Source organism: Heloderma suspectum, chromosome 1 (genome assembly GCF_057233095.1).
Source record: "Heloderma suspectum isolate Gila_16-S chromosome 1, 16-S_ref, whole genome shotgun sequence".
NCBI classification, from domain to species: Eukaryota; Metazoa; Chordata; class Lepidosauria; order Squamata; family Helodermatidae; genus Heloderma; species Heloderma suspectum.
In genome coordinates, this window is record NC_139458.1 from 51,332,430 (window position 1) to 51,356,958 (window position 24,529).

Consider the following 24,529-nt stretch of genomic DNA (forward strand, 5'->3'; position numbering starts at 1 on the left):
AATTTACCACTACACAACTGCCTAGAAGTGCTCCTTTTTTGTAAAATTATCTTTACTGAAGTTTTCAGCAGAAAACTGAATTAGGAACCCCAGAACAAGAAATTCAAGCTGTAATACATCTCATTAATCAGTTTGCATCTATTTACTTATTTTCAACACTTGCATACTGCTTGCTACATAGTTCTTTGGGCAGCTTGCAAAATTTAATATCATAAAACACTAAAACCTAAACATTGAATAGATTAAAAACCCCACCACAGCACAAACTAAATAGATAAAATAAAACCAGCAACAATAAAAGGAGATATCAGAGTGCCGGTAATCATTGGGTAGAACCAATTCACCAAATAATTTAGCTCAGTATAGCGCACAGGTGAAGATTTGACAGAAACACGCACACACGGAAGTGGGAGAATATTACATGCATTCGAATCCAAAGGCCTACGGAGAACTTCACCTCTTTCCCACAAGAAAATATTTACAGCACGCTCCTATGTATGTCTATGTAGGAGTCAGTCCCATTGAATTCAATGGGACTGACTCCCAGGTAAGTGTGAATAGGACTGCAGCTTTATAGGGCTGCGGAGCGAACCCCTGGGTTTATAGCCAATATTAACTCTGTTTGGAGTAGACACTGAAATGGATGGGACTTAAGTTAATCATGACTAACTGAAGTCCCATTTATTTGAATGGGTCTACTCTAAGGAGAACTAATGCTGGATACTACCCCTGTTTTCCCAGATGGGGAACTAGTATATGAAAAGGCCGGAGTTGCTAGAAAACCGGAGCGGTTCCTCCCAGCGCGCCCGTCAGCCTCACGACTGCTCCTGCAGCCTAGTGACGGGAGAAACGCGCGGGCCCCTGCGGCCTCGGCCAACTCGCTCCCCGCAGCCCGCTGCAGCGGCGCCGCCTGCGCCGGGCGTGGGACGGACGGGCCCCTCCCCGCCTCTCTTCTTCCGCACCTCGGAGGAGGAGCGGAGAGACGAAGGCGGCCTCGGATCCGCCCCCTCAGGACTCTGCCTCGCTGTGCGCGCTCTCTGCCCTTTGACGTGGCACCGGCTCTCCCCATCAGCCATGTTGGTTGCGTCGCCGGCGCTCAGGCTGCCGGGTTCAGTGTGAGGGAGCGAAGCGAGCGAGGCGGGCGAGGCAGGTAGGGCTGGCGCTCCGAGCGGCGGGTTGAGCCGGCTGGGCAAACAAGGGCTGGATCGCCTTCTTGCGAGAGGGAGGGACGGAGAGCCCCGCGCTCTGGCGTAGGTAGAAAGCGCCGGAGGAGGAGGAGACCCTCCTTCTGACCCCGCCGCCTCGCTCGGCGCGTACCGGGGACCCCGCCGCTTGCGGTGTCTGCTAGGCTGAGGTGCGTCGTGGCGAGGGGGAAGGATTTCTATTTTCGCCCGTGAGGTTGGGGAGGAGGAAGGTGTTTCTTTCCAATCTTTTCCAGCCTAGTTGTCAGGGGGTAGCAGCTTAAGGCTCCCCTGACCCGCCCACTCCCGACCGTGCAGATTAAAAGCTCCTTCTCCTCTTTACCCTCTTCCATTCACGCCCCCCGCCCCAACATAGCTCAAGAACCCAAAACTAATATCACGCTCTCGTACTCAGAGCCTCTGCATGTGAGGGCTTGTTTTGTGGGTGATAGATCGGGTAGATAATTCAGTGCCTCCCTTTGAATTGTGTGGGTGGGGTGGGGTGGGGTGGGGGGCGAAGGCAGACAGCGGTTGGACATTAGGGAATATGGGACTGTCAAGAGGAGCCAGATCATAATTTGGGTTCTGTTCAGGTGCTTCGCCTCGATTTGGATAGCGGTGAGACCAAGGATATAAAAGGTAATTGGGATTGCCCATTTTTATTGAGGCAGGCACAAAGGAGAGCAGTCTGACCTAACACTTCACACCCGACACACACTCTAAATAGCCCCTTTTATGGCAAATCAGAGAGAGAACTGCAGGATACCTTTTAACAATCTAGGTGGGTGGGGACTAGTGAGGTGCATGCAACAGATGGAGCAGAATGATGTACATGGTTCTTAGACCTAAAGATGAAGGGGAAAGGGAGAAGTAGGGACCATAAATGGAGAGGAGAGGTGGAGGTTTCTTACCTTAGAGGAAGAAGCTTGAGACACATACTACTTTTTGTAAGCTCTGTTCAGTCTGCAAGTTATTTATTCATTTAAATTAATTTTTTTTTTACTATATGTGCCAAATAGTTTTGCAGTGAGTGCACACACTTTGTTAAACAGTGTCCTCTGGTACCTTGAACAGTAACAAATATTATGGCACACACTTTGTATGGCAGAACCAATTTGCCACATGCACAAAGACAAATTTAATTCAGGCAGGCAGCTTAAAAATAGGGAAAACAATCAAGTCAAATAGCAGAGTAATAGTATAATGACCGGTGATTGTTTGAGTATCTGGCTGATTATTTAATTTTTTTAAAAGATTGTATTTATTGCAATTGGCTTTTGGGACTGAAATACATTGTCATAAGCTGTAACCAATACTCCACTGGGATTTTCAGAAAAACAAACTCTCTCCCACGGGGTTTATTTGTAGTCATGTGTTTTCTGGGTTTAATGATGAAATGGAGTTAGAGATTATCTTCAAAGGGAGGGCTGAATATATGCAGAAGTGCAACATTCACTTTTGGAAGTGGTTTAATTGATATGAAACTATATCACCTGTCACCATAAACAGATAGGTAGCATATAATCCTAAACATATTTACTCAGAAGTAAGCCCGCCAAATTGAATCAGACTTCCACCCTAATGTGATTAAGACTGCAGCCATGAGAAAGTTTCTAGTGGTTTATGTAGACGCTTGCATAAAGATTAATTACTCTAGTGAAATACAGCAACCTCTTTCTGTACACACCAAAGAGATGTTCTGGATCTGGGAGTTATGTAAGTTATTAGAGATGTTTGTTTATTGAAACAGTCATAATCCAAGAAAGAGTTGGATTTGCTTAAGACCATATGGCTTGAGCATACCCAAGGCTACAATACTGAGCTGAGGAATGAGGAGTGAGTTCCATTGAACTCACTGGGATTTACTTTTGAGTAAACATGCTTAGGAGTCTGTGTTGGATTGCAACTATTGTTTTTGAATACTCTGTACCCTCATGAACACTGCAGATCACCCTGAAATTAGTCAGGCTTACTTCCAAGTAATTGTGTTATTGTGTTGATTAGTAAAGTGCGTTTCCATTCTTACTGTGTTTTCCTCACAACAGATCTGTGGGGTAGATTATTATCATTCCAGTGTAACAAGTGGAAAATTAAGGATAAGAAAGAGTTACTTGCCAAAGGCCAAATACAGTCCATGGTAGAACTGGTTCTTTGAACCTAGATCTTTCACATTCAAAGCAAACTTCCCATTATTTGAACCAGAGTGATTCTGCTAACCATGGATTGTCATTTATACTCTGATCTGGCAACCTCAGTTCTCACTGGTACCATATTATTTGAAAGAACCTAAATTCAGTGGCTTCTTTAATGCTGTGTGTATGTGTAGGATGACAGATCCAGAAGTTGGCAGGAACAAGCCGATGATGTTTAGAATTGCTTATCTGTCAATAAAATAGTTGTATAATTCATCAGATGCAAACATCATGGCCTGTCAAGATGCATTATGTTTTGGGAATGTTAGCCTGCAATTCAGGTCAGGGAGGCAAAAAATACAGGAAGAAAATGGGAGAAATTTCTTTGCCAAGATCAGGCTTTATGAGCCAAACTGTATATGTTTGGCAAATTGGTAATATATAGTCTACAATGCGCAATTGAAAGACTAATCCATTCGACTTTAAATGGTGGATTAGGACCCACAAAAGGAGTTAAAAGGATGTGCCAGGGCGTTACCATTTTATTTTTTTTGATCCAAGTATTTTAAGAGAAGAGAATAAGGGAAAGGAAGAGTTATGTGTAAGACGGATGAAATAAAATAAATATAAGCCTGTGTCCCATATAGCAGATTGGGGTCAAAGGTGAGTCCTAGATTTGAAAAAGCTGAAGACTACTCTTCTAATCAACAAATTTTGTGTACCTTGCTCTTCATAGAATATGTAAGCAGGTAATAAAATAATGAACAATTGCTTTAAAAAGTGGGAGCATTAATGTGAAGAAAGCCCTTATCTCACAGATAGTTAATGTCTTGTGCTTACACAAACTCAGGTACATGGAGTTCACTGAGACATCCAGCCAAATTTGTGTAGTACTGAGGTGCCAGTGGAAATATCCTTATAGCTGAATGTATGTGTCTTTGGAAGAGCAAAGTTCAACCATAAATCTAAAGTTATGCCAGGCAAGACTTAAGCTTCTTCAGCATGACCTTGATTGTGAATATTTTAGTAGCAGAAGTCTAAGCATTATGTGCAAATGCACATATTTAGAAACCCAACACCATTTTTTATTAAATAAAAACTGGTTTGGAGGGAGTGATGAGTGGAAAAGTAGCAGGTACCAAAGAGGGTGCTAAACAGTTTTCCAGATTTCAAATCCCCTCCCATCTCCTCCAGCACAGCCACAAGAGGAGATCAGAAGATTTTGCTTCCATTTTCAACTAACTGGCTATTTGTTATGCCCAAACTCAGACAAACTGCAGTTCATATTAATTGTGGTTTAGTGAAACGAGCCAGGATCGTTAACTACAGTTTGACGTTGGTTTGTTTCACTAAACCAATTAACACTACTCACATTTTTTTAACTTTAGACTTTAGTGCCGTGTTCCGGCCCTCCCCCCAACCACAGGCATGGCGGTTGCCCTATCAGCCTGCCCTTGGGTCTCTGGATGCTGCTTTTAAATGCCAGATCGGTTCAAAGTAAGACCTCCCTCATCCATGACTTAATAGTGGATGAGGTGGCCGATCTGGCATGTATAACCAAGACCTGGGTGGGTGAGCAGGGAGGAGTTAGTCTCTCCCAGCTCTGCCCACTGGGATACTTGGTTCAGCATCAGGAAAGAACTGAGTGCGGTGTGTGTGTGTTGTCGTCTATAGAAATTCGATCTCCCTCTGCAGGCTCCCTGTCCATGTGACTACTGGTCTGGAGTGTTTGCACCTTGTGTTGGGCCAGCGGGACAGACTGGGGACTCTGTTGGTGTACTGCCCACCCCGCTGCTCAACAGACTCCCCATCTGAGCTGATGGAGGTGGTCTCTGGTGTGCTGTTGCAATCCCCCAGACTGTTGGTTCTAGGGGATGTCAACATTCGCGCTGAGGGCACCTTGTCTGGGGCAGCTCAGGATTTCATGGCCTCCATGACGACCATGGGACTGTTCCAACATGTCACTGGTCCATCGCATGTAGCGGGGCATACTCTAGACATGTTTTCACAACTGGACATGGATATAGTGGTCTGAAGGTGGAGGACTTTGCATCAGTCCCCTTGTCATAGTCAGATCATTACCTGCTGAGGTTTAGACTTACAGCAGCGTTTCCCCTCTGCAAGGGTGGGGGACCTATTAAGGTGGTCCGCCCCTGGAGGCTAATGGATCCGGATGGTTTCCAGAGGACTCTGGGGAGGTTTCCGGCTGATATGGTGGGCTCTCCTGTCGAAACCCTGGTTGATCTGTGGAACGCAGAAATGACCTGGGCGGTTGACATTATTGCTCCTGAGCACCCTCTCCTGAGTAGAGCTCGAACTGCTCCGTGGTATACCACAAAGCTGAGAGTGATGAAACAAAATAGGAGATGGCTTGAGTACAGATGGAGAAGAACTCCTAGTGGATGCAGTCGAATGCTGGTATGCGTCTATGGTAACGTATATTCAGGGGCAGTAAAGGCGGCAAAAAAACATCATCTTGCTGCCTCTATTGAATCTTCTGTCTGCCACCCAGTGGAGCTTTTCAGACTCATCCGGGGGCTATTACATGCCGGCCCTAAGGACACTGTAGATCCCTCTGAGGCCTGCTGTAATGCATTTGCTAGGCACTTTCAGGATAAGATCTCTTGCATCCGCCGGAACTTAGACTCCAGTGTTATAGCAGGTGAGGTATCCAGAGCACAGCCTGGTCCTGTTTTCCTGGATGAGTTTCAGTTGGTACAGCTCAAGGACGTTGAAATGGTGCTTGGACAGGTTCGTGCAACCACTTCCATATTGGATCCTTGTCTCGCTTGGCTGATAAATCTAGCAGGGAGGGAACAGCTGGCCAGGCCAGGGAGGTGATTAATGCATCTTTGCAAGGGGGTGGTGGTCCCGGGCCACCTCAAAGAGGCAGTAGTGAAAGCACTCTTAAATAAACCCTCCCTGGACCCAGAAAATCTTAGTAATTTTAGACCAGTGGCAAATGTTCCTTTCCTGGGCAAGGTTCTTGAGCGGGTGGTTGCCAACCAGCTCCCAATACTCTTGGATGAGACTGATTATGTAGATCCATTTCAGTCGGGGTTGAGGCCAGGTTTTGGCACGGAAACAGCCTTGGTCGCCCTGTATGATGACCTATGTTGGGAGAGAGACAGGGGGAGTGTGACCTTGTTGATTCTCTTTGATTTCTCAGTGGCTTTCGATACCATCGACTATGGTATCCTTCTGGGACTATTGTCTGAGCTGGGAGTGGGAAGCACTGCATTGCAATGGTTTTGCTCCTACTTAGATGGTCGGCTCCAGAAGGTGGTGCTTGGGGAATATTGCTCAGCCCCATGGATTCTCCAGTATTGGGTTCCACAGGGGTCAGTGCTGTCCCCCATGCTATTTAACATCTACATGAAACCGTTGTGTGTGGTCATTTGGAGTTCTGGGCTGCATTGTCATCAGTACACTGATGACACACAGCTCTATTTCTCCTTTTCATCTTCTTCAGGTGAGGCTGTGGATGTGCTAAATCGGTGCCTGGCTGCGACAATGGACTGGATGAGAACTAATAAACTGAAACTCAATCCAGACATGACTGAGATGCTGTTGGTGGGTGGTTCTGCTGACCGGATGGAGGGTGCTCAACCTGTTCTGGATGGGGTTGTACTCCCCCTGAAGGAGCAGGTTCGTAGCTTGGGGGATCTCCTTGAGCCATCTTTGTCACTTGAGGCTCAGGTGGCCTCAGTGGCATGGAGTGCCTTCTACCAACTTCAGTTGGTGGCCCAGCTACACCCCTATCTGGACAGGGATAACCTGGCTTCAGTTGTCTATGCTCTGGTAATCTCCAAATTAGATTACTGCAATGCACTGTACGTGGGGCAACCTTTGAAGACGGTTCAGAAGCTGCAGCTCATGCAAAATGCGGCGGCCAGATTGATAACGAGGACAAGAAGGTCTGAAAATATAAGACCGACTCTGGCCTGCTTGCACTGGCTGCCTGTATGTTTCCGAGCCTGATTCAAGGTGCTAGTTTTAACCTATAAAGCCTCACATGGCTTGGGACCACAATACCTGATGAAGCGCCTGTCCCAACATGAACCTACCTGTATACTATGCTCAACATCTAAGGCCCTCCTCCAGCTGCCTACACTAAGGGAAGCTCGGAGGACAGCGACAAGGGAGAGGGCCTTTTCGGTGGTGGCTTCCAAATTATTGGAATGATCTCCCTGATGAGGCCTGCCCGGCGCCAACATTGTTAACTTTTTGACAACAGGTTAAGACCTTTCTCTTCTCCCAAGCATTTGGCAGTATATGATAAGTGTTTAATCGATCCTGGAATGTCTTATGGTTATGGTTGTTTGTTTTTGAGATTGTTAGAAGTTATTTTAGATATATGTTTCTGTTGTGTATATTGTCTGTTCATGTGTTTTTTTGTAAATCGTTTTTAATCTCTGTGTGTTGTATTTTTAATGTTTTTAACCTTTGTAAACTGCCCAGAGAGCTCCGGCTATTGGGCAGTATAGAAATGTAATTAATAATAATAATAACAACAACAACAAGTAACCATTTTTAGCTGAAAACAGAAGTGAAAGTTTCTGATAGTGCAGCTGCACCAAAGGAATGGGGAGGATGAAGTTCTTTAGAGAAGGGGCATGCTGAATCAGGCCAAGGGTCCATCTACCCCGGCATTCTGTTCACACAGTGGCCAACTAGCTGTTGACGGGACACCTACAAGCAGAACATGAGTGCAACAGCACCCTCCCGCCCAAGTTCCCCAGCAACTGGTGTACATAGGCATACCGTCTCTGATACTGGAGGTAGCACATGGCCATCAGGACTAGTAGCCATTGATAGCCTCCTCCAAGAATTTGTCTAACCCCATTTTAATGCCATCCAAATTGGTGGTCATCGCTACTCTTGTGGTAGTGAATTCCGTAGTTTAAGTATATGCTGTGTGAAGAAGTACTTCCTTTTATCTGTTCTGAATCTCCCACCAATCAGCTTCATGGGATGACCCCAGGTTCTAGTATTATGAGAAAGAGAGAAAAATGTCTCCTGATCCACATTTTCCACACCATCCATAATTTTGTAGACCTCTATCATGTCTCCCCCTTCATGGATCACTGCCTTGTTGTGGCGAAGGGGCTTGCGTAACTCAGTGAAGCCATAAGCTATGCCGTGCAGGGCCACCCAAGACGGACAGGTCATGGCAGAGGGTTCTGACAAAATGTGGTCCACTGGAGAAGGAAATGGCAACCCACTCCAGTATTCTTGCCAAGAAAACCCCATGGAACGTATCACAAGGCTAAAAGATATGACGCCGGAAGATGAGCCCCTCAGGTCGGAAGGTGTCCAATATGCTACTGGGGAAGAGCAGAGGGTATTTCCAAGTAGCGCCAGAAAGAGTGAAGCGGCTGGGCCAAACCCGAAAGGACACTCAGCTGTGGATGTGTCTGGCGGTGAAAAGAAAATCCGATCCTGTAAAGAACAATATTGTTTAGGAACCTGGAATGTCAGATCAATGAATCAAGGTAAGCTGGAGGTGGTCAAACATGAGATGGCAAGATTGAACATCGACATCTTGGGAATCAGCGAACTAAAATGGACAGGCATGGGCGAATTTAATTCAGGTGACCATCATATCTACTATTGTGGGCAAGAATCCCTTAGAAGAAATGGAGTAGCACTCATAGTCAACAAAAGGGTGGGAAAAGCAGTACTGGGGTACAATCTTAAAAATGATAGAATGATCTCAGTACGAATCCAAGGCAAACCATTCAACATCACAGTAATTCAAGTCTATGCCCCAACCACTGATGCCGAAGAAGCTGAGGTTGATGGGTTCTATGAAGACCTACAACACCTTCTAGAACTAACACCAAAAAAAGATGTCCTCTTCATCATAGGGGATTGGAATGCTAAAGTAGGAAGTCAAGAAATCACCGGGATAACAGGCAGGCATGGCCTTGGTGTACAAAATGAAGCAGGACAAAAGCTAATAGAGTTTTGCCAAGAGAACATGCTGATCATAGCAAACACTCTTTTCCAACAGCACAAGAGGTGACTCTACACATGGACGTCACCAGATGGTCAATATCGAAATCAGATTGATTATGTCCTTTGCAGCCAAAGATGGAGAAGCTCCATACAGTCAGTAAAAACAAGACCTGGAGCTGACTGTGGCTCAGATCATGAGCTCCTTCTTGCAAAATTTCGGCTTAAATTGAAGAACGTCAGGAAAACCACTAAACCGTTCAGGTATGACCTAAATCATATCCCTGATGAATATACAGTGGAGGTGAGGAATAGATTTCAGGGATTAGACCTGATAGACAGAGTGCCTGAGGAACTATGGACGGAGGTCCGTAACATTGTTCAGGAGGCAGCAACGAAATCCGTCCCAAAGAAAAAGAAATGCAAGAAAGCCAAGTGGCTGTCTGATGAGGCTTTACAAGTAGCTCACGAAAGAAGGGAAGTGAAAAGCAAGGGAGAAAGGGGAAGATATACCCAACTGAATGCAGAGTTCCAGAGAATAGCAAGGAGAGACAAGAAGGCCTTCTTAAATGAACAATGCAAAGAAATCGAGGAAAACAACAGAATGGGAAAGACTAGAGATCTCTTCAAGAAAATTGGAGATCTCAAGGGAACGTTTTGTGCAAAGACAGGCATGATAAAGGACAAAGAAGGCAGGGACCTAACAGAAGCAGATGAGATTAAGAAGAGGTGGCAAGAATACACAGAAGAACTATACAGGAAAGATCTGAATGTCCCTGATAGCCATGATAGTGCGGTCACTGAACTTGAGCCGGACATCCTAGAGAGTGAAGTCAAGTGGGCCTTAGGAAGCATTAGTAACAACAAAGCTAGCGGAGATGAAAGTATTCCAGCCGAGCTATTTAAAATCCTAAAAGATGATGCTGTTAAAGTGCTGCATTCAATATGCCAACAAATCTGGAACACTCAACAGTGGCCACAAGACTGGAAAAGGTCAGTTTACATTCCAATTCCAAAGAAGGGCAACGCCAAAGAGTGTTCCAACTACCGCACAATTGCGCTCATTTCACATGCCAGCAAGGTGATGCTCAAAATCCTACAAGCTAGGCTTCAGCAGTATGCGAACCGAGAACTACCGGAAGTACAAGCTGGGTTTCGAAGAGGCAGAGGAACTAGAGATCAAATCGCCAACATTCGCTGCATCATGGAGAAAGCAAGAGAATTCCAGAAAAACGTCTATTTCTGCTTCATTGACTACGCTAAAGCCTTTGATTGTGTGGATCACAACAAACTGTGGCAAATTCTTAAAGTGATGGGAGTACCAGACCAGCTTACCTGTCTCCTGAGAAACCTGTACGAGGGTCAAGAAGCAACAGTAAGAACCAGACATGGAACAACCGATTGGTTCAAAATTGGGAAAGGAGTACGACAAGGCTGCATATTGTCACCCTGCTTATTTAACTTATATGCAGAGTACATCATGAGAAATGCCGGATTGGATGAATCACAGGTCGGAATTAAGATTGCCGGGAGAATTATCAACAACCTCCGATATGCAGACGATACCACCCTAATGGCAGAAAGCGAAGAGGATCTCAAGAGCCTCTTGTTGAGGGTGAAAGAGGAGAGTGCAAAAGCTGGTTTGAAACTCAACATGAAAAAAACTAAGATCATGGCATCTGGCCCCATCACTTCCTGGCATATAGAAGGGGAAGAAATGGAAGCAGTGACAGATTTTACTTTCTTGGGCTCCAAGATCACCGCAGACGGTGACTGTAGCCATGAAATTAAAAGACGCTTGCTCCTTGGGAGGAAAGCTATGGCCAACCTAGACAGCATAGTAAGAAGCAGAGACATCACCTTGCCGACAAAGGTCCGTCTAATCAAAGCTATGGTTTTCCCAGTAGTAATGTATGGCTGTGAGAGCTGGACTATAAGGAAGGCTGAGCGCCGAAGAATTGATGCTTTCGAACTGTGGTGCTGGAGAAGACTCTTACGAGTCCCCTGGACTGCAAGGAGGTCAAATCAGTCCATCCTAAAGGAAATCAACCCTGAGTGCTCATTGGAAGGACAGATAATGAAGCTGAAGCTCCAATATTTTGGCCACCTAATGCGAAGAGAAAACTCCCTGGAAAAGACCCTGATGCTGGGAAAGACTGAAGGCAAAAGGAGTGAGATGGCAGAGGATGAGATGGCTAGATAGTATCACCGATGCAATGAATATGAACTTGAGCACACTCCGGGAGAGAGCGCAGGACAGGAAGGCCTGGCGTGCTATGGTCCATGGGGTCACGAAGAGTCAGACACGACTGAATGACTGAACAAATACAACTCACAAAAGTAGCCTTCAGGTAGGGGCCCACCTGGGCTCCTGACCTGGTTCTTTGCCAGCCAGACACAAAGGAAAGGTCTCTTTTACAACCAAAGGTATTCTTCTGTCGGCTGGGCTAGCAGCTCCTAGAAAGGGAAATTCAAGTTGACCATTCAATACCCTGGGAGGACCTGATGATTCATCCTCCGGGTGATTTCTACCATACCTACTTAGCATAATGCTGAATCAGCCTAGAATTTGTAGAGACATATATTCTGGCCATGGTCCTAGGTCCTTTCCAGAAAAAAATGGGTGGGGGAGGAAGTTTGGTTTGTCACACCAGGCAAACATATTACCCTGGTGTTCCAGCTGATGACTTCATCACTCCTGCTCTGAAAAAAGTCTTGGAGCTGCACTCCCCACTTTCCCTTCCACTATACCATTTCTCCTAAGGTTACACAATAAAGTACAATTTGTTTGCGTGGCCATCTCTGTTTTGAGAGCAGAGCAGTATTGCCTCTCCACATGGGTTATACCACTGCCCTCCATTCTAAAAAATCCCTGGAGAAAAAAACAGCATACCACTCAGTCTTGAGGTTGCTGCTCTTTTCCTGACAGAGGCTCTTATACAATAATGATATGGTCAAGAGATGCAGCATTTTCTTCTAATTCTATTGGGAATTAATGGTGGATCAAGGCCCAAAAGGCCCCATGGCCTCCACCTACTGGAAAAAGATGGGGAGGGGGTACCCACAACTAATTCTTACGAGCGGCATTGATCCCTGTGACTCTAGCAAATCTCCATAGCACTTGGAAGACTGCAGTGAGCAGCATTTCGTGTCACAGAACAGCTATAATTGGGAAAGCAGCACCTGCTTGATTTTTTCCCCAGTCATACAGCTATTTCAGGCACAATGTCCTCTCTCAGAAAAGAAGATGGCAACCCTTTTAGAGTACAGGAAAAGTGCTTTTCCGTGTGCTTTCTAACTTCATATAGACACAACAGTTTTTGACTGGAATTTGAGAAGCATTGGTATATAAAAAACTGAGGAAGCACCTTTTGAGAAAAGAGCAACAATTAACACATTTGCCTAAGACATTCATTTTGTTGAAAAGCCTTAGGTGATATATTTGAACCAGCAGGCACCAATTTGGAGTTTGCCTCTGTTTTTGCTTCTCTGGCCATTTTTGGCAGGGTCCTTTTTTAAATCTCCTGTCAAACTACATCACATATAAAGAAACAAGCACCACACTAGCCATATGCAACAATGTATGATTCTGGTTGCCATAATTGTTCCACACAGAGGCACTGTGTCTTCAAAGCAGGGTGGGCAGGGAACTTATGGCCCTGCAGAAGATGTTGGACCCCAATTCCCACTATTCACGAAGTGGGAATTCATGAATTCACGAATTCACAATTCACGAAGAGTCGGACACGACTGAACGACTGAACAACAAATCATGTCTCCCCTTACTCGTCTTTTTTCCAAGCTAAACAATCCCAGCTGTTGTAATCTTCCCTCATAGGAGAGTTGCTGCGACCCCTTAATCATTTTAGTTGCACTTTTTCAGCTCTACAATATCTTTTTTTAGGTGTGGTGACCAGAACTGTACACAGTATTCTAAATGTGGTTGCATCATACCTTTGTATTAGGGCAGTATGATATTGGTAGTTTTATTCTCAGTTCCTTTCCTAGTTAGTTATTAATCTTTTTAATTGTGATTTTAACAAAAAACAAAAACAAATTGTGCAGAAAAAGGACAAGAAATCACATGCATAGAAATATCAATATACCATTAAATACAACATTCTAGAAAAAAAATGCCAAACACCCAGGGATTATGCATAAGCTTCAAGAAAAGCAGACCAAATATCCATATATTTATCCATTCATGAGTGGTGCCTATATACCACCTGTTCAAATGTTGATAGCGTTGTTAGGTCCTCAATCCATTGTATCATAGGAGGTGAACATTTATCGTTCCAATGTTGTAGTATCAGTCTTTTGGCTGTTAAGAGGGCTCGGAAAAACTATTTGTGCTGACCATATGTTACCTTCCAAGAAACAGGTAAAGAGTTTAGGAGGACATGTACATCATTCCATATTAATGAGTGTTCCAGTACAAAGTTTATCCATATTATGACCTCCTCCCAAAAGGCGGTGACAATTGGGCATTGCCAAAACATATGAGTAAGAGAAGCATTAGGTGTATTACATCAACAGTTATGCAAATTAGACAAACCCTTACTAAAAAGTTGTTGTGGAGTCCATTAAACCTGAAACAAGATTTTTTGCTGAATAAGGCGTAACCTAAGGTCCATAGATAATTCAGGTACAACCACTAAAACAATGATCCATTGATTAGACAAAATGGGGCACTCTAATTCTCTATTCTATTCCTGTCTTAGACTCTGAGTATCATATTTATTTACTGAAACCAAGTAATATACATGAATCATGGGTCAATATGACTGATCAGCCTCTATCAGTGTTTCCAATAACAATGGAGACTCTGAAGCTGTAGAAGCAGCCGGACCAAACCTAGATTCCAACAAGAGTTGCAACTGCAAGTATTGCCGTTCAGCTGTAGTTGGTAAATCATATTTAGCTCATGGATCAGAGAATGACAGAAAATCATCATCAAGACCCAATAATTGCTCCAAGGTAAAAATCATCTTATCCATCCATGTCAGCCACAAAAACATTTTCTTCCAGTTTTTAAATCTGGGTTTCCCCATAAAGTCAATTGAGCATGAGAAAATGGATCAAACTGTAATTGATGTGATATTATATGCCATACCATCTGACTCTAACAGTCAGAATGAGAGAGGGTTTGTCTATTCTATGCTGAGAACCTAGTGCCATCCATTTGGAAAGAGGATCCAAACAGAAGGATTCCACAACTGACCAGGGTGGAAAATCTAATTGGACAGGAAAATACCAAAATTTAATACAAGTCCACAAGTAGGCCTGATGGTATAAAGCAAGGTCCGGAAAACCAAACCCACCTTCTTTAATTGAAAGTTGCATCTGTTTCAAATATATTTGTCATGGAGAGGACCCCCCCCCATTTATGAAACAAAGCATTAAGTTTTTGGAAATACTTGCCAGGTATAGTAGAGGAATCCCATGTATAACATAAACAATCCGAGGTATTCATTTTTATTTTCATTTTTAATGTGCTAACTTTACCCCACAAACTCAACTTTAACAATGCCCATCTGTCTAAATCTCATACAATCTCATTAATCAACTCGTTCAGATTTAATCAGTTGGGATATATCTCTGGGCATAAGTATTCCCAAATAGGTAATAAAAACAGGGCACCATCGAAACTGCCTGTTAGGCAACACACTAGGAGATGTATTATCTCCAATTGGCATCAATTCAGACTTTGACAAATTAACTGAATAAGCAGATAAATCGCCAAAAGTATTAATCAATTTCATCAAAGCTGGAACAGATGACTGGAGTTTTGAAGTAAACAATAAGAGGTCATCAGCATAAGGAATAATTTTAAATTCATGCAGAAAACCATGAATACTACTATTCTGTCTAATTGCACATGCCAGGGTTCCAAAGACAAATCAAATACCAATGGGGGGAGCCTTGCCCAAGCAAGAAAAAGGCCGAAAACCAACCATTAGTCATAATTCTAACTCTTGGGATTGAATATAAAATTTTAACCCATTTCAAAAATTCTTCCGAAAAACTAAAGTTACTCAGTGCAGCAAGCATAAATTTCCAATGGATTTTGTCAAGGGCCTTTTCAGCATCCAAAGAGACAATGGTCAGTTCTTTCTGAATTTAAAGCTATCAGATCAACAACTAATCTCAAATTATCAGCCCCCGTCTGTTTTTAATGAATCCCACCTGGTCTGGTCGGACCAGTGTTGTAATAACTTGTTGCAGTCTATCAGCTGAAATTGCTGTTAGTAAGTATTTTAATATTAACATTTATTAATGAAATAAGTCAGTAATTAGCACAATAAGTATGGTCCTTGCCAGGCTTAGGAATAACTGTAATATAAGCATCATTTAGCGATGAGGAAAGAGAACCTGATTCAAATATATATTTATAAAGGTGCTAAAGCTTTGGAGCTAAAATAATAGAAAATGTTTTATACCACTCAATTGGGAGCCCATCCGGACCAGGGGATTTTCCAGTGTTCCTATTCATAATTGCTTTCATAATCTCTTCCAGGCTCAGTGGGGACATAAGGTGTTGCCTTTGTAAAGAATCTAAGCATGGGAGATGAACCTGAGAAAAAAAAGCATCTATATCCTAGGTGCTGTGATCTCATAGAGTTGCTGCAGCCCCTTGATCATTTTAGTTGCTCTTTTCTGTACTTTTTCCAGCTTTACAATATCTTTTATTAGGTGCAGTGATCAGAACTGTATACAGTATTTTAAGTGTGGTTGCAGCATACCTTTTTATTAGGACAATAGGATATTGGCAGTTTTATTCTCAGTTCCTTCCCTAAGTATGCCTAACATGGAGTTTGCCTTTTTTACAGCAGCCGTACATTAGGGTGACATTTTCATCGAGCTGTCCACCACAACCCCATGACCTCTTTCTTGGTCACCACTAGCTCAGATCCCATCAGGTTATACTTTAAGTTGGGATTTTTTGCCCCAGTGTGCATCACTTTACACTTGCTTACATTGAATCACATTTGCCATTTTAGATGCCCATTCTCCGAGTTTGGAGTGATCCTTTTGGAGCTCCTCACAATCCTTTTTTGTTTTAACCACCCTAAATAATTTGGTGTCATCGGCAAACTTGGCCACTTCACTGTTTGCTCATAATTCCAGGTCATTTATGAACAAGTTGAAAACCATTGGTCCTAACACAAATCCCTGTCAGACCCCACTGTTTACATACCTCCATTGGGAGAATTTCCCATTTATTCCTACTCTCTGCTTTCTGTTCTTTAACCAGTTGTTGTTGTTGTTCAGTCGTTCAGTCGTGTCCGACTCTTCGTGACCCCATGGACCATAGCACGCCAGGCCTTCCTGTCCTCCGCTCTCTCCCGGAGCGTGCTCAAGTTCATATTCATTGCATCCGTGATGCTATCTAGCCATCTCATCCTCTGCCGTCCCCTTCTCCTTTTGCCTTCAGTCTTTCCCAGCATCAGGGTCTTTTCCAGGGAGTTTTCTCTTCGCATTAGGTGGCCAAAATATTGGAGCTTCAGCTTCATTATCTGTCCTTCCAATGAGCACTCAGGGTTGATTTCCTTTAGGATGGACTGATTTGACCTCCTTGCAGTCCAGGGGACTCGTAAGAGTCTTCTCCAGCACCACAGTTCGAAAGCATCAATTCTTCGGCGCTCAGCCTTCCTTATAGTCCAGCTCTCACAGCCATACATTACTACTGGGAAAACCATAGCTTTGATTAGACGGACCTTTGTCGGCAAGGTGATGTCTCTGCTTCTTACTATGCTGTCTAGGTTGGCCATAGCTTTCCTCCCAAGGAGCAAGCGTCTTTTAATTTCATGGCTACAGTCACCGTCTGCGGTGATCTTGGAGCCCAAGAAAGTAAAATCTGTCACTGCTTCCATTTCTTCCCCTTCTATATGCCAGGAAGTGATGGGGCCAGATGCCATGATCTTAGTTTTTTTCATGTTGAGTTTCAAACCAGCTTTTGCACTCTCCTCTTTCACCCTCAACAAGAGGCTCTTGAGATCCTCTTCGCTTTCTGCCATTAGGGTGGTATCGTCTGCATATCGGAGGTTGTTGATAATTCTCCCGGCAATCTTAATTCCGACCTGTGATTCATCCAATCCGGCATTTCTCATGATGTACTCTGCATATAAGTTAAATAAGCAGGGTGACAATATGCAGCCTTGTCGTACTCCTTTCCCAATTTTGAACCAATCGGTTGTTCCATGTCTGGTTCTTACTGTTGCTTCTTGACCCTCGTACAGGTTTCTCAGGAGACAGGTAAGTTGGTCTGGTACTCCCATCACTTTAAGAATTTGCCAGAGTTTGTTGTGATCCACACAATCAAAGGCTTTAGCGTAGTCAATGAAGCAGAAATAGACGTTTTTCTGGAATTCTCTTGCTTTCTCCATGATGCAGCGAATGTTGGCGATTTGATCTCTAGTTCCTCTGCCTCTTCGAAACCCAGCTTGTACTTCCGGTAGTTCTCGGTTCGCATACTGCTGAAGCCTAGCTTGTAGGATTTTGAGCATCACCTTGCTGGCATGTGAAATGAGCGCAATTGTGCGGTAGTTGGAACACTCTTTGGCGTTGCCCTTCTTTGGAATTGGAATGTAAACTGACCTTTTCCAGTCTTGTGGCCACTGTTGAGTGTTCCAGATTTGTTGACATATTGAATGCAGCACTTTAACAGCATCATCTTTTAGGATTTTAAATAGTTCGGCTGGAATACTGTCATCTCCGCTAGCTTTGTTGTTACTAATGCTTCCTAAGGCCCACTTGACTTCACTCTCTAGGATGTCTGGCTCAAGTTCAATGACCGCACTATCATGGCTATCAGGGACATTCAGATCTTTCCTGTATAGTTCTTCTGTGTATTCTTGCCACCTCTTCTTAATCTCATCTGCTTCTGTTAGGTCCCTGCCTTCTTTGTCCTTTATCATGCCTGTCTTTGCACAAAACGTTCCCTTGAGATCTCCGATTTTCTTGAAGAGATCTCTAGTCTTTCCCATTCTGTTGTTTTCCTCGATTTCTTTGCATTGTTCATTTAAGAAGGCCTTCTTGTCTCTCCTTGCTATTCTCTGGAACTCTGCGTTCAGTTGGGTATATCTTCCCCTTTCTCCCTTGCTTTTCGCTTCCCTTCTTTCGTGAGCTACTTGTAAAGCCTCATCAGACAGCCACTTTGCTATCTTGCATTTCTTTTTCTTTGGGATGGATTTCGTTGCTGCCTCCTGAACAATGTTACAGACCTCCGTCCATAGTTCCTCAGGCACTCTGTCTATCAGGTCTAATCCCTGAAATCTATTCCTCACCTCCACTGTATATTCATCAGGGATATGATTTAGGTCATACCTGAACGGTTTAGTGGTTTTCCCGACGTTCTTCAATTTAAGACGAAATTTTGCAAGAAGGAGCTCATGATCTGAGCCACAGTCAGCTCCAGGTCTTGTTTTTACTGACTGTATGGAGCTTCTCCATCTTTGGCTGCAAAGGACATAATCAGTTAACCAGTTACTGATCCATAAGAGGACCTCTCCTCTTATTCCATGACTGGTATGTGCATGTTTCATCAGAATGATACAAATGCATTTTGCAATGTAGATGTGGCATTATCTTCCATCTGGGTCAGCCCCTGGGTATTCTCCGCTTGAAATATAGTCTACTGTTACTCATGTGTAGTGCTTTTGTTTGTTTTGTTGCTTAAGCCATAGGACCTGTACAGCCGCTTACAATGAAATCACAAACCTGCATTAAAATTATAATTATGCAACAGAGTTCAAAAACTGAAAGCCAGAAGTAGTTTCTACCCCCCCCCCCCCGTGGTTGGTTTAACATACACAAAGCCACAGGTAATAATTTAGCTTTAATGATAAGTACCTTCTCCTTTAATAAGGCAGATGCTTGTACTTTGTTGGTGGTCTAAGTCTCTTCATAATGGCAGCTAATCGCTTATGTCTCTAAATACTACTCCAGCTGTTACAAACCATTGACAAGGTTGTGGTATTAAAATAACAAATTTAATGCAGGCTATGTGAAGAAAATTGGACTGGTTACTGGAGAGTGACAGATAGTACTATAAAGCTGATTGAATAGTTAGATCACAGGCTGTGTCATGAGTGGAAAGATCTAGTGAGTTTTACTGAAGACATGAAAACTGTCACCAAGCTTCATAGCGCTTAAATATATTCAGTGTTTTATTTTCCCTTTCTCTCACTCCTGCTCTGAATTGTTGTTTCAGTGCAAGTCCGGTTGATCATACTTGAAACAACCACCACAACCAAGTTTTATTAATGTGACAGTGCTGTTGCGTTATCCTTTTCTTCCAATTAATTTAATTAGAGAGAGAGCCAGTTAATTAATTAATTAATTAACTGGCTCTCTCAATTAATTAGAGAGCCAGTGTAGTGTAGTGGTGAGAGTGACGGACTGGGAGCTGGGAGATCTGGGTTCTAGTCCCCACTTGGCCATGGAAGCTCACTGGGTGACTTTGGGCCAGTCACAGACTCTCAGCCCAACCTACCTCACAGGGTTGTTGTTGTGAGGATACAACGGTGAGGAGGAGGATAATGTAAGCCGCCTTGAGTTCCTTGCGAGAGGGAGAAAGGCGGGGTATAAATGCAATAAATAAATAAATAAATAAATAATTTTACCCAATCAAAAGTGGTAGGCGGTGGTTTCTGTACTGTTAGTCACTGCCATTTGTGATAAACGGTTATCAAGTTTTGTGCAGTATAGCAACTGTCAATAGTAAGCACATATATGCTTATGGTGTACGGTGCACACTAAACCAGTCTGAACTTGTTTGTTAAAGAACTTAAGGGTGAATGAGCAGTTCCCTTGTGCTAGGTGCCTTGAAATGAATGGGAGTAGTAATCATAATATTCTGCCAGATAACATTTCTCAAAACAAAGCAAACAAGTTCCGGAGTTGTCTCTTTATCTTTTATTGCTGCAATGCTTTGAAGTGTTACCACCTCTGGAGAGAGAGGTGTTCATGGTCTCTCTCCCTCTTTGTATATATGCAGTTGGAAATTGAGTAGTACCCCCACTCTCCAAACAGAACACAAGCTCCTAGTTATGATTCTTTGTTTTTCCCCATGTAGCTCTATGATAAATAGAAATTGTGCTCGTCTGTTTCCAGATAGCTGGTTATGCAGATATCTGAATGGTCTTGAGGATATTCAAGCTAAAGCAAGGCTTGGGTTTATAATTTATTCTCTAAAGTTTGCATGCATCAATTTCATGTATGTTTTTGTTACAGAAATAAGAGAGTAGTTATGACAACCTTCCTGGAGTTTATTCAGCAGAATGAGGACAGGGATGGCGTTAGATTCAGCTGGAACGTATGGCCTTCCAGTCGTCTGGAAGCCACAAGGATGGTGGTTCCAGTGGCCTCTTTGTTTACACCACTGAAAGAGCGGCCCGACTTGCCTCCCATTCAGTATGAGCCAGTCTTGTGCAGTAGAACGACATGCCGTGCTGTTCTGAATCCATTATGGTAATCCCAATAAACATGTTTTACATCTTGCTTATATATTGGTACTTTTTTTTAAAGTTTCACTAAAGTTGCTGTGAAACTATTGCTTCTTATCATAATTTGATCTGTCAGATTTATTCTAAAATTTGGTAAACAAATATGTTTTCTGACCTCTCCTTCAAAAACATCACAAACATTTGATATTCTGGTAGATTTTAAAAAATTTGGTAATGTTAACAAATGCAGCACAATGCACGCAATCCACACATTTTGAAATTAAGCAAGTGGCTTTTTAACATTACTATATCCCTTCTACAGAATTTTTCTTGCTCCAGAAAGTTATAGATGGCTGCCATTTTAAAAATAATGAACAATAAATATAATTTTAAAAACAGTTTTAACTGTGTAGTATCTTACTCAGTGGTCTTAATACTCTAGTTCCAAACATGCTTCTTTGAAGAAAGACCTAGAAAGATTTTCACAGAGCTTACTTCAAAGTAACTTTCCTAGGATTAGAATGTAAGGTTGTACTCTTAAGCCATTTTCTTGGAGATAAATCCTCTGAAATCAGTGGGGTCTATTTCTACATGATGTCTCTGATTCACAGCCCCATGTGTACACAGAGCTTTTGTGCAGAGCTTTCTGTTCTGCTGAATTGAACAATGAAGTCTTTTGGGTAGCGGTGCATTCGATTTTCTGGGCTTGTAGAGATAATAATGGCTAGATTGGTGCCAGAGTGCTTAGGATTGGATAACTTTAAGGGCAGTTTCATATGTGCACTAGCAGTGTCCATTGCGGGGCTTTTTTTCATATGCAGTAATTAGTACCATGCATAAAAGGGACCTCTGAAATCCACATATCTGGGTATTTCTGCTGTCATACTGAAATACATTGGCACCACTGAAAGAAAGCTACATTAATGACACTTTGCTTTTACAATTGTGTCAAAGTCCTTCATCCGTTAACTAATCTGAAGTAGTGCAGCTATGTTTAACTTTCTGCTTTCTGTCACTGTCTGCTTTCTGTCTTCTTTCTGTCACTGCATGTGGCAAGGCGCAACTCAGATTTTAATTATTTAAATATTTATGGTGGCTGCCGCTGCCACCACCACCAGGCCTTCCCTGGAGACTTCTGCCTGGCAGACCGCCAGTCCCTGCCGGACCAGGCCCCCAGGTACCGAGCCAGCTGTGCTGCTCCACCTGCCCTCCCTGGAGGGGCTACATAAGCTGGCTGGCTGAGGTGGCCTGGGAGAGCCAGGGCCTGCAGGAGAGGCCACCACCACCACCGGGTAAGAGGCGGGCCTGCTGCTGCTGCTGGGCCTGCTGCTGCTGCCGCCGCTGCCGCTGCCACCGCCACCAGGCCTTCCTTGGAGACTTCTGCCTGGCAGACCGCCAGTCCCTGCAGGACCAGGCCCCCAGGTACCGAGCCAGCTGTGCTGCTCCACCTGCCCTCCCTGGAGGGTTTACATAAGCTGGCTGGCTGAGGTGGCCTGGGAGAGCCAGGGCCTGCAGGAGAGGCCACTACCATCACCGGGGAAGAGGCGTGCCTGCTGCTGCTGGGCCTGCGGCGGCTGCTGCCGCTGCTGCTGCCGCCGCCACCACCACCACCACCACCAGCACCACCACCACCACCACCACCTGGCCTTCCCTGTGGACTCTGGCCTGGCATTATTTTTAAGGGGATTTTTAATTGTTTTGTGTGTGTGTGTGTTTTCTTTTTCCTGGGGGATTTTGTTGTGGTTTTAGGGGTGGGTAGCCTGCCTGATAGGCGGGAGCGAGGGGGCATGTATCCACCTGATGGAAGCAGTGGGGGGAGTGTTGGGGGCCAGAAGATACCAAGGCTGGGCGGCAGGCGCTGGCGGAGCGCTAGGGGCAGGCCATGCCAGGTAAGGGGAACGAGGGAGAGATGTGTAGTATCTGTCCCCTGATCCGGGCCTGTCCAGAGCCAAAGGATGGCTGGGGGAGGCGTGACCCCATCTTCTGGCCTTCGTTTGCTGCTCTGCAATGCCAGGTCTGTTACCCAGAAAACCTCCCTCATCCATGACATGATCCTGGATGAGGGAGCAGACCTGGCATGTATTACAGAGACCTGGCTGGCCGAGGCTGCTGCTCCAACCCTTGCAGCCATTTGTCCAGCTGGATTTTCGTATGCACAGCAGCCACGGGCTGGGGATCGGGGAGGGGGAGTGGCTGTTATCTACCGAGAGTCCTTGGTCTTCACCAGACCCCCTCTCCGGGAGACCAAGGTTGCTGAGTGCATGTACTGGAGGTTGGGCCCGAAGGGCAGTCCGGGGATTCTGCTTGTGTACCGTCCACCCCGCTGCACGACTGACTCCCTGGCCAAGGTGCTTGAGGTGGTCTCTGATGTGCGTGTACAGTCCCCTAACTTACTGGTGTTGGGGGACTTCAACGTACATTCGGAGGCCATCCTCACAGGAGCACCTCGGGATTTCATGGAGACCATGGCCTCCTGGGAGCTGCACCATATTCTAACTGGGCCCACCCATGTAGCCGGTCATACACTAGACCTTGTGTTTGTTTCTGGAGAAGTGGGGAGTGATCTGGAAGTCGGGGGTATATCCACCACCCCCTTGTCATGGTCAGATCACTATCTGGTGACGTTGGACTTCTCGGTTCCACAACCCCTCCGCAGGGGTGGAGGACCCATTAAAATGGTCCGCCCCAGGCGTCTTATGGATCCAAATGGATTCCTGAACGCGCTTGGGGATTCTTTGGGGCATGCCAACGGCCACTCGGTCGAGACCCTGGTGGGTGGCTGGAATGCCGCAATCACTGGGGCATTAGATCAGGTGGCTCCGAAACGCCCTCTCCCCCTGAACAGGGCTCGGACTGCACCATGGTTCAATCCGCGGTTACGAGCTCTGAAACAGGAGGTGAGACGGCTAGAGCGCCGGTGGCGGAAGTCTCGCTCCAAAGATGGTCAGACACGGGCTAGAGCTGTATCTTCAGCCTATCACGTGGCGGTGAAGGCAGCAAAAAAGGAATATTATGCTGCCTCCATCGCGTCTGCAGAGTGCTGTCCCAGGAGGCTGTTCCAAGTGGTCCGGAGCCTGGTCGGTCCTGTGGCTCCGGAACCACTGGAGCATTCTAAGGCCTCCTGTGAGGCCTTGGCAAGGCACTTTGCAGATAAAATTGATCAGATTAGGTGTGTTACTCTGCACGCTGTGGATACAGTTAGTGAGCAAGAGGCGGCCTGTGGCAAACCGGTTTTGTGGGATCGGTTCCAGCTTCTTCCTCCTGATGAAGTGGACAAGGTGCTTTCATCTGTAAGGCCGACCACCTGCTTACTTGATCCTTGCCCATCTTGGCTCATTATGAGCTGCAGAGAGAGACTGGGTGAGGGGATCAAGGCGGTGGTGAATGCCTCCCTTGAGGAGGGAGTGATGCCATCAGCGCTCAAGGAGGCAGTGATAAGACCGCTGTTAAAGAAGCCCTCCTTGGATCCTCAAGTTTTGAACAACTTTCGCCCAGTCTCAAATCTGCCATTTTTGGGCAAGGTGATTGAGCGGGTGGTGGCGGTGCAGTTGAAGGCACACTTGGAAGAAACTGAATTTCAGTCGGGCTTCAGGCCTGGGCATGGGACAGAAACGGCCTTGGTCGCCTTGGTAGATGATATGAGGAGGGCTCTGGATAGGGGTGAATGCTCCTTCCTTGTTCTCCTCGACCTCTCAGTGGCTTTCGATACCGTTGACCACGGTATCCTCCTGGACCACCTGGAGGGGTTGGGCATTGGGGACACCGTATTGCGGTGGTTCCGGTCCTTCTTCTCCGGCAGGTACCAGAGGGT

The 24,529-nt window shown here is 44.9% G+C and overlaps 1 protein-coding gene across 2 annotated transcripts in view; it reads left to right on the plus strand.

Moving 5' to 3' along the window:
* The first annotated feature begins 1,112 nt into the window (after window positions 1-1,112).
* The window catches only part of SEC23A (SEC23 homolog A, COPII component), a 55,050-nt gene continuing 31,633 nt past the window's right edge, over window positions 1,113-24,529 (plus strand). For both annotated transcript variants that reach the window (XR_014789037.1, XM_084843116.1), the window contains exons 1-2: window positions 1,113-1,150; window positions 20,507-20,743. Coding sequence is in view for 1 of the 2 variants with exons in the window: in XM_084843116.1 (XP_084699242.1) it covers window positions 20,523-20,743 (221 nt within the window). In the remaining variant the exon portion in view is untranslated. The remainder of the gene's footprint in view (window positions 1,151-20,506; window positions 20,744-24,529) is intronic.